Source organism: Lactuca saligna, chromosome 4 (assembly GCF_052625555.1).
Source record: "Lactuca saligna cultivar CGN05327 chromosome 4, ASM5262555v1, whole genome shotgun sequence".
NCBI lineage: Eukaryota > Viridiplantae > Streptophyta > Magnoliopsida > Asterales > Asteraceae > Lactuca > Lactuca saligna.
The window spans coordinates 114,677,688-114,692,245 of NC_136420.1; the positions used below are offsets into that span (position 1 = coordinate 114,677,688).

The 14,558-nt window shown below is 36.2% G+C and overlaps 1 protein-coding gene across 1 annotated transcript; it reads right to left on the reverse strand.

Moving 5' to 3' along the window:
• Nucleotides 1-3,501: 3,501 nt before the first annotated feature.
• LOC145042634 (protein BONZAI 1-like) lies at nucleotides 3,502-9,517 on the reverse strand. The gene is made up of 15 exons (XM_078991093.1): nucleotides 9,259-9,517; nucleotides 7,937-7,984; nucleotides 7,157-7,305; nucleotides 7,025-7,073; nucleotides 6,816-6,872; nucleotides 6,498-6,686; nucleotides 6,265-6,399; nucleotides 5,976-6,037; nucleotides 5,633-5,850; nucleotides 5,180-5,256; nucleotides 4,954-5,091; nucleotides 4,714-4,878; nucleotides 4,515-4,628; nucleotides 4,337-4,433; nucleotides 3,502-3,967 (listed from the first exon to the last, which is right to left on the reverse strand). Exons 1-15 carry the CDS (start codon nucleotides 9,400-9,402, stop codon nucleotides 3,867-3,869), a joined length of 1,743 nt encoding a protein of 580 aa, XP_078847219.1. The 5' UTR covers nucleotides 9,403-9,517; the 3' UTR covers nucleotides 3,502-3,866.
• Nucleotides 9,518-14,558: the final 5,041 nt, after the last annotated feature.

Here is a 14,558-nt window from a genome sequence, read left to right on the forward strand (position 1 = left end):
TGCAAATGTAGTTGATTGCAAATGGGTGTACAAACTTAAACGAGATCAAACCGGTAAAATCACTCGGTACAAAGCGCGTCTCGTTGCAAAAGGTTTCAATCAACAACCAGGTATTGACTACACTGAAACATTCAGTCCTGTTGTCAAATCTACTACTATTCGTACAGTTCTCTCTCTTGCTGTTACACAGAAATGGTCTCTACGACAATTGGATGTTCAAAATGCCTTCTTGCATGGAGAACTCAACGAGACGATTTACTTACGACAGCCACCTGGTTTTGTTGATCCTATAAAACCTCATCATCTCTGCTTACTTCACAAATCTCTATACGGGCTCAAACAGGCGCCCCGTGCATGGTTTCATAGGCTAACAAAGGTTTTACAAGCTCTCGGTTTCCATGGCTCCAAGACCGATTCCTCACTATTTATTTACCCATCTAAGGGTACCACTTTGTATATGTTGGTTTATGTCGATGATATTATCCTTACCGGTAACAACTCCACTGCCATCGATAAGATCATTAAACAGTTGAGTCAAACATTTGCCCTTCAAGATTTGGGATCTCTTTCATATTTTTTGGGCATTGAATTGGTTCCCAAAGATTCAGACATTCTTTTGTCTCAAAAGAAATATATCCTAGAATTACTTCAACGGGCAAATCTCTCTCATGCAAAGCCAGTGTCATCTCCGATTACTACCACTGCCAATTTGTATCTTGGTGATAGTGCCTTGTTCGATGACCCGGTTAAATACCGTCAACTTGTTAGGGCCCTTCAATATGTTACCTTATCTCGTCCAGACATCACCTATGCTGTCAACAAGGTTTGCCAGTTCATGCATTCTCCTACTATCAATCATTGGTCTGCCGTTAAGAGGATTCTTCGGTATCTTCAGGGAACATTTGACTATGGTCTTCTTATAAAACAAAACTCAGGGTCTATTCTTCATGCTTACACTGATTCTCATGCTCCTTCCTTGAATGCTTTTTCGGATGCTGACTGGGCTGGTAGCCTAGATGACCGTCGATCCACCGGGGGATATGCCATTTATCTTGGCAACAATCTCATATCTTGGTCGGCCAGAAAACAACGAACTGTCTCTCGGTCATCAACGGAATCGGAGTACAAAGCCTTAGCTGATATTGTAGCCGAACTCACTTGGCTTGAAGCACTCCTTCGAGAACTTAGAGTTTCTATGAAATATGTCCCGGTATTGTGGTGTGATAACTTGGGTGCTACATACTTATCGGCAAATCCGGTCTTCCATGCTCGCACGAAACATGTTGAGGTTGATTTCCATTTGGTCAGAGAAAAGGTAGCTGCGTGGAAGCTCTCGGTACAATTCATTTCCACACATGATCAGATTGCAGATATATTTACAAAGCCATTGTCATCCCAACGGTTTGCTGAGATAAGATCCAAGCTACAGGTCGTTCCCCGACCTTAGCTTGCGGGGGAATATTAGACAATTAATATACTTTATTATTATAGGGATGCAAAGTGTAATTATGTAATCCATATATATTTCTTATGTACTCTATTATTGAGAGAGAGATAATACGTGATTTTTCCACCAAGATTATCTTAATTCCAGCTTAAAAAAATGTATAACTATATGAAGTTGAAAGAGATTGCAAAAACAAATACTCTCTACGTATTATAATTAATCATTTCGCTTGATCAACTTGTCTTTATGTTATGTTGTTTTCCACATGTAAGTTTGGTATCGTTTTCCATATACATGATGAGATCAGATGAGATATGAAATCTGATACCTTGTTTGTTGCTTTTGCTTTGCTTCTTTGAAGCTTTTTTTTTTGTCTAATATATCTGCATGTTTTTTGGACGATAATCCTCAGTTTCACACAGAAGTATGTAATATAGATCCAACAAAAAACCACTAAAAACAAATGTAAATGCATGTGTGGTAGGGTCAATATTGGTCACTTTACTGTCATATTGGATCACGAGCCATGGCTTCAAAGTTGGAAAAGTGGTTCGTTTGTTGATCCCATGCGTGTTCTCAAATGGGTACACAAGAAAAAGTGAGTGGCAACAAAAACAAAGAGCGATATATATATATATATATATATATATATATATATATATATATATATATATATATATATATATATATATATATATATATATATATATATATATATATATATATATATATATCCCTCTTTGAAAAGTGGTTCGTTCGTTTGTACATGTGGGCCTTGCTAGCAATTGTTGCACGTATGCATGGATCGAGTTAACAGACTCAATTCAAATTACTGAATTACCCACCTAATTAAAATACGAAAAAGGAATGAATGACATTGAATTTATCAAACTTTACAAGAAGTTGAAGCATAATATTTGATAGATGAAAAGAATAAAGATGGGGTTATAAAATAGATAAATACTTTGGAAAATGGTATTATATATGGTATAATAGAAATGAATTCAACACGGATGTTTGACCTTATGACTCTTGAAAATGGCAGGCTTTGTCGGATTGAAAACTGTGGTAAAGGAATTTGGTTCAAGTAATTAAAAATGAAAAGAGGTATGAACCCTAACTTTGAGCATGACCCTGCCAAACACAATGTCCTTGTGTTTATCTTATCTTCTAAAAGCTGAATTTTTTGGAAAGTCAAATCCAAAGGTGGGAAAATAGATGGATTTGGATAATAACTTAAAGTTACAATTTAATCGAACCGGTTAAATGGATGTTCTTTTAATACCAGTCAAAACAGTTGGTAATATCGGTCAGGTTGGAGCGATTAATGAACAACTTTTTTATCTATTTTATTTCAAAGTCATAAATAACTAATCTATTAAATAAGATTAATAACATCATACCACAAAAATAAAAATGCAATACTATATGCTTTGAACTTGTGAACTGGTCAAACCTATTTGATTGATTTCAAAACTAAAAGATTATATATTTGTAATTAGGAATCAACTTTTAACCGAAAATACAAACCGGAACTAGATTGAACTGGAACCAATTAATGGTATCAGTCAGCTTCTCAGTTCTTAGTTTACAGCTTATTAGGCTTTCGGTTCCAAATCGTGGACCTTTTTATATGTCTATTTGTATTTAAGGAATATTTCTTCAGCCCACAACAAAGCCTGTAATTCCATTAGGAGTGACGTAGATGTCAACAATCTTGTCTCAAGATTACATATTTTTGTAAATTTCTGATTGGTTTGTCTACATAATTTTGTAATTTTCTGATTGGGTCGTCTGTAATGGTTTTACCGTTAACGAGGACAAATTATTCTTCCAAAGGAAACATGAAGAATGAAATTCAAGTTGTCCATATTGAAATCCATCAAACATTAATTTTTAAAAGTAAAATCTCTATTTTTTTACAATCCACACGCAACAGAATATTATTCAAGCTATGAATTTCTAGTTTGCTAAATATGAATTTCTTTCTCGGTGTGTAGAAAAAAAATGTGTAAAAAAGGAGTGGTAAATCACAACATGGAAAGAAAAAAAAATATAAAAATTAGAGTTTGTTCAATAGAGCAACCTCTCCACAACTTTCAACCCAGTGTTCACCAGTCGTAAATACAAGTTTCTACATTTTTGTCGCATGTGCATGGTCAACTAGCTCAACAGCAACACACGTGTAATTCTCAAACCATCACACATGTCATGTGCTAATTGGTTCTAAGCACACAACATGAAAAATGAAAATTGTATCTTTTCAAAACCATGTGATACATTCCAATTCCATCATGTCCTTGTCTCCTTTTTTTTCCTTCCCACGATCCTAATCATGAGTAGGATAAAGAAAGGAGCAAGAGGATGAAAATAAAAATTGCACAATGAAATATATAAATATTTACAAATTTGTATGAAATCATGTGGTGCTGTAGGGTTTTATATCTCTGTTTCTCATGAAGGTCAAGAATTGTGAAGGTAGTTCTTCCAAAAGCGATTGAACCACAGAGATTTCTCCACCTGCAAAGCAAATTCAAAGTTGAAACCAACCAGCAGATTTTGAGGAAAAGTCAAGTTTTGGTTTTAAATATTCAAAACTTCCAACCTTTTGGAATTCAAAGTAATGATGATCATAGCACATGTTTAACTGTTACTTTTTGTACTCAAAACTCAAAAGTCAAACAAACGACTTTACTTTGACGCATGCAATGTATCTATCCAGCTACTCCGATGAAAATGTTGACTAGTTTTTAATTATCTTGACAAAAAATAATGGTTTCAGAAATTCAAAGAATCCTAATTAACCTCAAAAAAATACCTTACACATGTATATAGAGCTGTAGGGAGAGAAGATGTGCTGAAACAGAGAAGAAAGCATGAGTTAGTTACCTTGTACGTCTCTAAATGGAACGAATTGGACAATATCACGTGTCGCAACACGTCCCGTTGTACTTTCAAGTCTCTCTCCTTTATCCGCATCCAAAACCTACACGACATTAGAAATTAAGAAAAACATACCCATATAGACCGGGACAAAACAAGATGGGCAAAAGAGTAATTTCAGTACCTCCATCTCCTTATAGTCGGCTCCACCAACCCCAACAATAAGAATAGAGAGTGGCAAATCCGACGCGTTCACAAGGGCATCTTTCGTTTCTTGTAGATCTGTTATCACTCCATCCTGTAACAGCAATTAAATTATAAAGTAATTAAAAAAAACATTTTTGTAGTTTAATGAATGATAGGATGGATGGATGGATAGATACCGTGATGATTAACAAAACAAAGTACTTCTTTTCATTAGCTGCCAAAGCCTGGCTGGCTATCATTGCAGCAGCAGCAATCACAGGTCCAAATAGAGTTGGCCCTGCAAGTGTCACGTTAACTAGCGCACTTGCATATGCATTCATAATTCCTTGGATCCCTTCCACCTGATAACATTAATTAATATTTAAAAGAAGAGACTAGAAATAAAAAGATTAAATTTTTAAATAAAATTAGCATACCTCTGAGTGTCCACTGCTTCCATTTAGGTTGAAACAATGAGAGACTGGGCCATCGATTGGTCGCGCTCCAAAGCCCCATGCATGAAACTTCCTGTCAGAATCATAACACTGGAGTACCTCCCCAACCTCTAGGATTGCCTAAAATATATAAAATAATATTATTATATTTTTATTGAAGTGTAAATATATTGTAATAACTTTATAAAAAAAAAAATCGGATTCTCACCTTCTGGTATGCATTTGGACGTCCAGAATGGTCGATATAATGTAAAGAATCTGGCAATCGAGGGTTTCCATTTGAAGCTGAAAATCAAACACAGAGTATGTTACATTTTTGGTCCCCAAGTTAAGCTGAACTTTGCAATTTTTATCCCCAAATTCCCTCTTGCAATAATGGTCCTTATTTGAGGTTCTTGTAACGTTTTTGGTTCTTTATTTAAGCATCTTGTAACGTTTTTGGTCACTTAGGGACCAAAACATGATTTAAGAAGCATATATTCATTTTAAATTTTGAATCAATAGGGACATATTTCCAGTAGCCTTTCATATAGCTAAAACAAGAAACGTAAATCACACATTGCATCATATTATAGTTTATACTATTATTTTTAGAAAGTTCAATAATTATCAGGTAAGAAGGCAACAATAACATTAGCATTTTTGAAGCAGAATCGGATACCTGTGAAATCTATAGCCACCATGAAGTTCATTTCAAAGCCACTATCCAAGTAATCCAGGAAAGTATGATGGACACTTTCAAAAAACTTGTCCACAAAGAGGCGACTCTTCAATACCTTAGTTTGATGGTCTTTCCCAAAATTGATGGGTACAAATAAATGCTCTCCCTCCCCACTAGAAAATAGGTTTTCTAACTGAACAAGTGACTTCTGAACTTTGCTGAAAAAACCACAAAAAAAAAAAAAAAAAAAAAAAAAAAAAAAAAAAAAAAAAAAAATCAGCATTTTTGTAAATAAATAGTAGAGAAGTAAACCAAATATAAAAGTAACTCACTTATGACTTACCCAAGCAATTCATGCCTCCCATTACTATTGAAGTCAAAGCACTCGATAATGAGCGGAGTTTCCTGCAAAGATTTGACTAAAAGATATAAATGGCAACTCGCAATTTCTAAGCGACTGTTTCTTAAAATAACTGCAGGTGTAATGAATAATGATGTCTGTATGGATAAAGGAAGGGCAAATAGGTAAAAGGTCAGCTTAATACATTAAGTTTGGTTTTTTCGCTTAGCCCATTAAGTCACTCACTCACTCACTCCAAAAAAAAAAAGGTTGCAAAATAACATGTTTATACCTTGCTTCCAACTTGTGAAATACTTATGGAGATAGGTTTCCACATAGGATTTAGATCATTTTGCATGACCTCTGTTTTGCAAATTGGAATAGCATGTCCACTCTCCACGCATTTAGAAATTACCAAAAAGGGGTCCTGAATAAAAAAATATATATATGAAATGAATCAATGCAGTTATATTAATATACTATAATTAAATTACATGAGAGAGTTATTGATTAGAAAGCCCATACACTTTTGGAGAAGCGTTCCTTGTTTTCTAAATCCATGCACCTAAATATCAACTCTGTTGTAGTTTTGGAGACAGCACATTCTTCTGCATGAACTATGAGCTGTCCTAATTTCATTGGATGAGTGGAGCTTGTAGATTCTACAGTTTTCATAAGATCTATGGGCAATGTGCGGTTCTGTCTGGTTACTATCTACGTGGAAACCATGAGCTTTTTAACCAATCATATACCATTAATATTTTCTAAGGTAAATGTTCCAAGTAGGGTTCCATTGCATATAACTTATACAAAAATAAAAACAAACAGATAGATAGCTGATACCTCAGACAACAAGCAAGTACCCTCGCCCAGAAGTTGCTGTTCTTCCAACTTAAGCATCTGCAAGACAAACATTAAGTTGCTCAACATTAAGTCATTCTGCTATGAATAAGTCCAAAATAACAGCCATGTATAGCTCTCTGGATAAAGTGCTTAATCCATTAAGCCCATTAAAGCATTAAGTAAAAAATAAATAACCACTTATATTATACCTTTTCTTCTAGTCCATGAAACTGAGTGTCAACATCATACACACGGAACCTGTGATGCAGGTTAATGGTGAATGGAATTGACAAGGAAAGATATGTGAATGAAGATAAATACACGACCTTAAAAAAACTTACACAAGTGTTTGAACCATCTCAAAATGATAGGTGATTATAACTTTTTTAATCCATTGGGGAGTTAATGAATTTAAGACAACTTCAGTGCGTCCAATTTCTTGTAATGAACCATCCCTGCCTTTTGTGTATATAACTGCCATAGGATCACTCTATAAATGAAACATACATCTGTGAGATAAGAGGCAAGCTTTCATGTAAAAGATGAACACTTATGTTGTTTAAGAAGCAAACTAGAGCTTTACCGAGAACATTATAAAAGATATAGGCAAAAAGATGGCATTTTTTTTGTCTCTTTGGTATTTTAAAAATCATTACATGGATTGTGTCCCTGAAATGGACACCGGACACCATCATGTCTGAGCTGTTAACCCATGCCACATACCTTCCATGTGAGGGGCATTTTGGTCACTTAAACCATATTCAGAAAAATCAACAACAAATACAAATCTTAGTAGATTAACATATCAAGATATTCACTATTGTTGGAATCAAACATTAGCAACTATCAGGATCTAACCCAGAACCCAAATTATCTCAAAAACCACACGTGGCATTATAAGAACCAGCAGGTATAACTGTGATAAAAATCAACATTGATTTTAAAAGAAATCTATCAAGTTAGTTTCTACTATATATGTTAATCAAGAAGATAGGAATCAAGGAGGGCACAATTTTGAAAACAAGTATGTATGAAGTACCAGAAATCAGTATCTAGGATTATAATATTACATGATTAAAGATTTAAATCCCTAGGTTATCGTAAGAAAGCAAGCAATGTACCTTGGAAAGCACGTCTCGATCACGCAAGTTTGAAGCAGATAAGGATAGCTGCAAGAATTTGTGTAATGCATCAGAGAAACAAAAGCTGAGGCAATTAAGTACTATAAATTGTATTACAATGCCTAACAGGCTAACACAGTGTAGATCATTTGTTACTCTAAGGTTACTTGTCGTTTGAATATAGAGTATAGGGTACATTTAAGGTGCAATAGTTTAAAATAAATTAATCAAACGTCTTGATGGCTTGTGGATACCCAGTTCTGGTAGAAAGGTATCACACCTAGATGACATCCTAATCGCAAACCTCAAATCCCTCAGGCTAGAAAGTGGACAATTTCTTGAACTTGAAGTATTGCAACCCAAGTACCTAGCCAGAGGAACTACATAGTAATTATTTAAAGTTTTTTATATGCAGTGTTTTCAAATGTTTTCATGTGTTTAAACTCATGAACTTTCTCCTTTTAGCTGTGTGTGGAATGTATTCCAGATTTATTATAGATTGTTAATTTTCATGATTCGATAATTGACATAATTTTCATTGTGGTATTAGAGGCTTGTTAGTATCTATATCGTTTCTATTAGGTATTTGACACTTGTAATAAGCCTTTTCTGGTTGCTATCTATGGATGAAAAAAACAAGGTGCTACAATCCATGAAGCAGCAGCTTTATCTAGTAAAGTCATGGCTTGACTAGGTCACGTGTCCTTGAACGTGGCCTAGATTTCTCCTGTAACAGGGTGATCTTCCAGCTCCACGATCTTCTAATTCTGATTCACATCAGATTCGGTTTTTCTATTGTGATCTACAATGACTCAGAGTGCTGCCCCAACATGAACTCATCTTCTACTTCAGAATTCAAGAACACAAGGTACAAATTACAATCCAGGAGTTATACATAATTTCTTGTCTTCAACTCCTATTAGTTACACGTGGAGGTGTGACGGGAGTACACAACCACTTACTCCTGCTCTATAGATAGCTCAAGCTAAATTATCTCCCTCAACTTCAATGTACATGAACTCGAATAAACGCTCCCTCCACCGGTGGAAAACAATGGAACTAATCGATCTAATATTTTCAAAAACAATTCGCACAGCCACAGAGGTCTGAACGCTTAACCAATCACTTAAGCTAACAGTTTCCACCTCTACTGCAATGTCGAAAATAAATTCACCGTTGATGATTTTATTATACGAACTCGGTGGTGTATCAAAAGCATATTCCAGCAAATACAGAAGAAAAATCCAGAAGTTACAGAACCGATTGAAGTGCACATATCCTAAAATTAAAACAAGTAAGAGGGAAAAAAGTGAAAAGAAAACCTCGATCTCAGTGTAAAGGCCATGGTAGCCACGAAATTTAAGAAAACCATCGACGGCGTCGTTATGAACATTAGCATTTGGATGAGAAGAAGATCCGCCGATGGCAGATTGGCCGCCACCATCACCACTGCAGCAATTGCCCATCGCCGCCGGCCGGTGATATTTAGTTAGGGGAGAGCAGACAGGAAGCAAGCAGATATGGGGGAGTGAAAGAAAGAGGGGAGAAATGAGTCTGTAGATAGTTGAGTTATGCCCCACAAGTTGTAAACCCCCCGCGTCGTCCCTCGCCGCAAGAAAACGCGTTTTATTTGGGACTTTTAAATTAATTAATTAATTAATTAATATCTTAACAACCGTTAATTTCTTACAAGTATTTAACAGCTTTCAATAATGATTGCTGAAATATTTTCTTATTCTTTAGCAGTTAGGATATAATTGGGACAAATTTATTATATATTTTACCTGTCATTGTGATGGTGATATATGAAAAGTATAATTATGAATCGGACTATCTCAAATGATTATTTATATCTCTATAATATATTTAATCACTTTTAATATTTTCTTTTCAAAATGATCGCCTTATTTGAAATATAATATTTTAGTTGGTCGTTTCGAACTTTGTAAAACATTTTGGATTTCGGACTAGCTTTTACGTTAAAAAGAAATTCTCAATTAAAAAATTTAGTGAAAATTTGATGTAAATATGAAGATGGAATGAAGTAACATGGTCATTTAAGTGAGACAAAACGGTTAGTAACTAATGTAAAATGTGTTTTACCCTATTTTTTTTTAATGTTTTTCATATTTCCACATAGACCATTTCTGAAAGTTCATATAAATTTTCATGAAATAGCAAAGATTGTGCTGAGGTCATCTCAACTCAAGATGGTCTCCCATGTTCCTTTCAACAAAAAGCAATCAAAATCCACGTTAGAAAGCAAAGTCAAGAAAGAGGTCAACCACCAAGAGACATGTAAAGTAGTGGGAAAAAACTTTGGTGTCAATTGTCATTAAACGAAATATTCTTATAGTCATATCGCGTATGAATAGTGTCTTTTGTACACTTAAGATTTTGACCATAGTAATTTTGTCATTTGTTAGTTTTCGTCTCTTTGATACTTTCGTTTCAGTTTTTTACCATCCCAATGTTAGGTTTTGCTTCCTTCATTCTTCCGCCGTTAATGGGAGATAAGCGTCTTCAATCATTGCTCTCCGTCATCAATTAACCGATTGTCGTTTGTATCTTACTCCGTCTTTCTCTTACTTTTTAATTCCTTTTGTGTTTCTTCTTTGTTTCCACTAATTTTGGGGTTTGAGTTCATGCAAGGGTTTCAAGTCACGCAACAACGGAAGCCACTCTAAGGTGCTGTTTGTTTTTTTTAAGCAAAAATTCATAAAGTCTGTGGACTTCTGCAATCCTCTACACTAGAAGAAGTTGACCAAACGGCTGCAAACTGTAATAAGAAGCGTGTTTATTTTTTTAACATCTGCAGGCTGCTACAAATATTAAAAAATTAAAATAAACTGATTTTATAATCCGAAAATAGTTTTTTAATACCAAAAATATAATAACATATGACATTTTGGCAAGAATTTATGATATTTCAGCAAAAAATAATGATATTTCATCAACAAATTATTATTATTCAATATAAAAAAAAATTCAAGAAGAATAAACAAAAAACACAAAAAAATATATATCTAATTAATATTTTAGCAAGAAAAAAAATAAAAAGAGGTTGGAAGAGATAGGAAGAGGCAAAACAAGTGCTGCGCCAAAAAAAACACGCGCAAAGGTTTTTTAATTTGAAGACTTCTGAAAAACAAACAGCTGCGAGATGAAAAGTGATACGTGTGTGCTGCGTCGCGCAGCAATAAAAGGTCTGAAAATGTTTATTCCAAAAAACAAACAACACCTAACATTCAACAACCGACTTCAGCCAATTTCGATTATGGAGTTGGGTATGTTATTTGTACTTTGTACTTGTCTATAGTTGCTTCTTTCATTCTTGGAAGTAGTTGTCCGTTTGGATTTTGGGTTAGTCATTTTTTTTTTTCAATTTCTATTGCAATTGTTGTTTGCTTTGCTTTTGGCATAATGATTCCCAGTAAGCGTAAGAGGGGCTTCACTTGTGCTGCGACAGGGGCTCGCCGTGACATAAAACACATCTTTTGGGGCTATAATCTGTTAATTTCTTTTGATACTAACATAATTTGATATAATTGTGTAACACTCATAAAATATGGTCCCACAATTTTCATTTTTTAATTATCAAATAAAACCATGGTTATCAAAACCTCTCGTCAAAACATAAGTCAAGTATCCAAAACATCACAATCATATGTTTATAAAACAAAATATCATTAACAAAACATCAGAATAAACATCTCAAGCTAAAACATCATGGTGTATGCAATGCAGTTATCCCGAACTCTTCCTTTTGCTACCAAAAGTACCTGAAACCAAAAGTGAAAATTGTAACCACGAAGCTTAGTGACTTTCCCCAAACTACCACATACCATACACATAATCACATATAAACATATCATGGGCCCCGCCCGACATCGTACAGTGTCCGGCATGGGGCCCCGCCCGGCATCGAGCAAAGCTCGGTATAAATATAAACATATCAATAAATACACATAGAATAATCACATAGCATAAGCATATAAACATTCTCAGGCCCCACCCCGCATCGGACCGTAACCCGGAAAGCATACAAACATTCCTCGGGCATCGCCCGGCATCAGACCGTAATCCAGAAACATACAAATACAGACACATGCAAGAATCACAAAGACATCAAGCATACAAACATTCCTCGCGCACCGCCCTGGCATCAGATCGTAATCTGGAAAACGTATAAACATACATCGGGCACTGCCCGACATCATACTTTAGTCCAAAATATATACAGTCATAAATACGGGACGACATTGGTGCCTTTGACCCGTTCAAACAGGAGGAAAACTCACCTCCAATATCGGATGATAACTGAAATATCTCTGCCCTAGAATCTGCTCTACCCACTCCCTGAACCAAAGCAGCCCCTTAGATACCATTTCATACTCATAACTCTTTAGGGTCAACTATGGTCAAACTCAAAGTCAACGCTTCGAGTTGACTGAACTTGTTGAGTTATCCTTTAACTCGTGGAGTTCCCATAAATCTCATAATCGTGCCTTTTTGAATCAACTCGTCGAGTCCTCCCTTAACTTGTCGAGTTCTTCCTTTTTAACATAATTGAGACACTCCAGCTCAATTCGTCGAGTTCCTCTATGAACTCGTTGAGTTCTTCAGTCTGTTAACTCTTCTTAATGCATTAAGCCATTATTCTTCAAATCTAAGTCATATATTCCAGATTTAGGCCGGAAATACATCTATGAGGGTAAAGTTTACATCTTTACCCATTAAAACCCAATCTAGAAGAAATAAGCTCTAACCCTAACCCAAAAAGGTCAAGGTCTTGATCCAAAACTACAAGATAGACCGTGAGGTCATAGATCTAGACTCTATAGACTAAATGATCACGTAAAGTCTTAAACTTTATCCTCATGCATGGCCATTAGAAGCTTCAAGAGATGAAAATGATGGTCTAAAGGTTGCATGGGACTTCCATGGCCATAAAGTTGGCACCTTTATGCCATGAAAACCCTACAAGACCCTAGATTTGAAGTGTTCTCCACTAGGGATGTCCAAATCCCAAGAATCATATCATTTGGACCAAAAACAAGCAAGGAACTCCAAAAATGGAGATTTAAATGACCACGATGCAAGGTTCAAGCTTTATACCAGCAAAATGTCGTGGATGAGGCAAGGATTTGGATCTATAAGATCCTTCTTGTGTCCTCAAGCTTTTCCTTCTTCCAATGGCTTCAAGTACGCACTAAAAACACTTAGAATGGCTTACAATCACTCACAATAGCTTTAGGGTTTCGAGATTTAGGGTTAAGGACTTGGAGGCTGGAAATGAGGCCAACACCTTGGGGTTAAGGTGTATAAATAGGGTGCAACCCCATAAATTAGGGTTTCATATATGCCAGCCTACTCGTTGAGTTGAGGCCTCCCAACTCATCGAGTAGGTTACTTAAAATACATGTTCCTTATGATCTATACTCGACGAGTTTGGGGTTCCCAACTCGTCAAGTTGCTCTATAAAATAGAATAAATTATAAGTTAAATACATACCAGGAACCATGCGTTAAAATTATCCCCTACTTGTCTCAGACTTCTTCCTTGAAGTCTACTGTCTTAAATAATTCTGGATAATGCTCTCTCATCTCCTCCTCTGGATCGCAAGTCCACTCTGAACCCTTGCGGTGCAGCCACTACACCTTCACTAACTGTACAACCTTGTTCCTCAATGCTTTCATCTTCCGATCCAAAATCGTTATTAGCCTCTTAACGTAGTTCAAGCGGTCGTCCACCTGAATATCCTCCAAAGGCACAGTTGCGGAATCATCCACTAAGCACTTCTGCAGCTAGGAGACATGAAAAGTATTGTGGATCTGACTAAGCTCGGCTAGAAGATCAAGACAATAAGCTATGTGGCCCACCCGAGCTAAAACCCTGAACAAACCGATGTACCTGGGACCCAGCTTTCCCCGCTTCTTGAATCGGATGACACCTTCAAAAGAACCATGTCTCCCACCTGAAACTCCAAGTATGACTGGCGCTTGTCGGCATAGCTTTTCTGCTGACTCTAAGCAGTTTGGAGCCTACTCCGAACCTACTGGATCTTCTTAGTGGTCTTGAGTACCACTTCAGTACTCTTCATGACTCTCTGACCAACCTCACCCCAACAGATTAGGGTCCTACATTTCCTCCTGTAAAGTATCTCGAAGGGAGGTCAGTTTATTTGGTGTGATAACTGTTCTTATACGAAAATTCCATTAACGGAAGATACGTATCCCAAATCCCGCCAGATTATAATACACATGTGCGTAACATATCCTCCAGAGTTTGAATCGTCCTTTCACACTGCCCATCCGTCTGAGGGTGAAAAGTTGTACTGAAGTGAAGATGAGTACTCATCTCGTCATGAAACAGGTTCCAAAATATGGAAGTGAAGTGGACGTCTCAGTCTGACACAACCGATACCAGCACTCCATGACGTGCCACCACCTCGCGTACGTAGATCTCGACTAGCTTCTTAGCCGATATACTCTCATGGATCGGTATGAAATGTGCACTCTTGGTCAACCGATCCATAATTACCCAAATCGAATCCACTCCATGTGCAGTCTTGGGAAGCTTTGTGATGAAATCTATGGTGATGTCTTCCCATTTCCACACG

Excerpts from the sequence above, each read along its gene's own strand:
- LOC145042634 (XM_078991093.1), bottom strand. The coding sequence starts at position 9,402 with ATGGGCAATTGCTGCAGTGGTGATGGTGGCGGCCAATCTGCCATCGGC. Across the intron at positions 7,985-9,258 it reads GCCTTTACACTGAGATCGAG|CTATCCTTATCTGCTTCAAA; the intron begins GTTTTCTTTTCA and ends AAATTCTTGCAG. Across the intron at positions 5,092-5,179 it reads GTCCAAATGCATACCAGAAG|GCAATCCTAGAGGTTGGGGA; the intron begins GTGAGAATCCGA and ends TATATATTTTAG.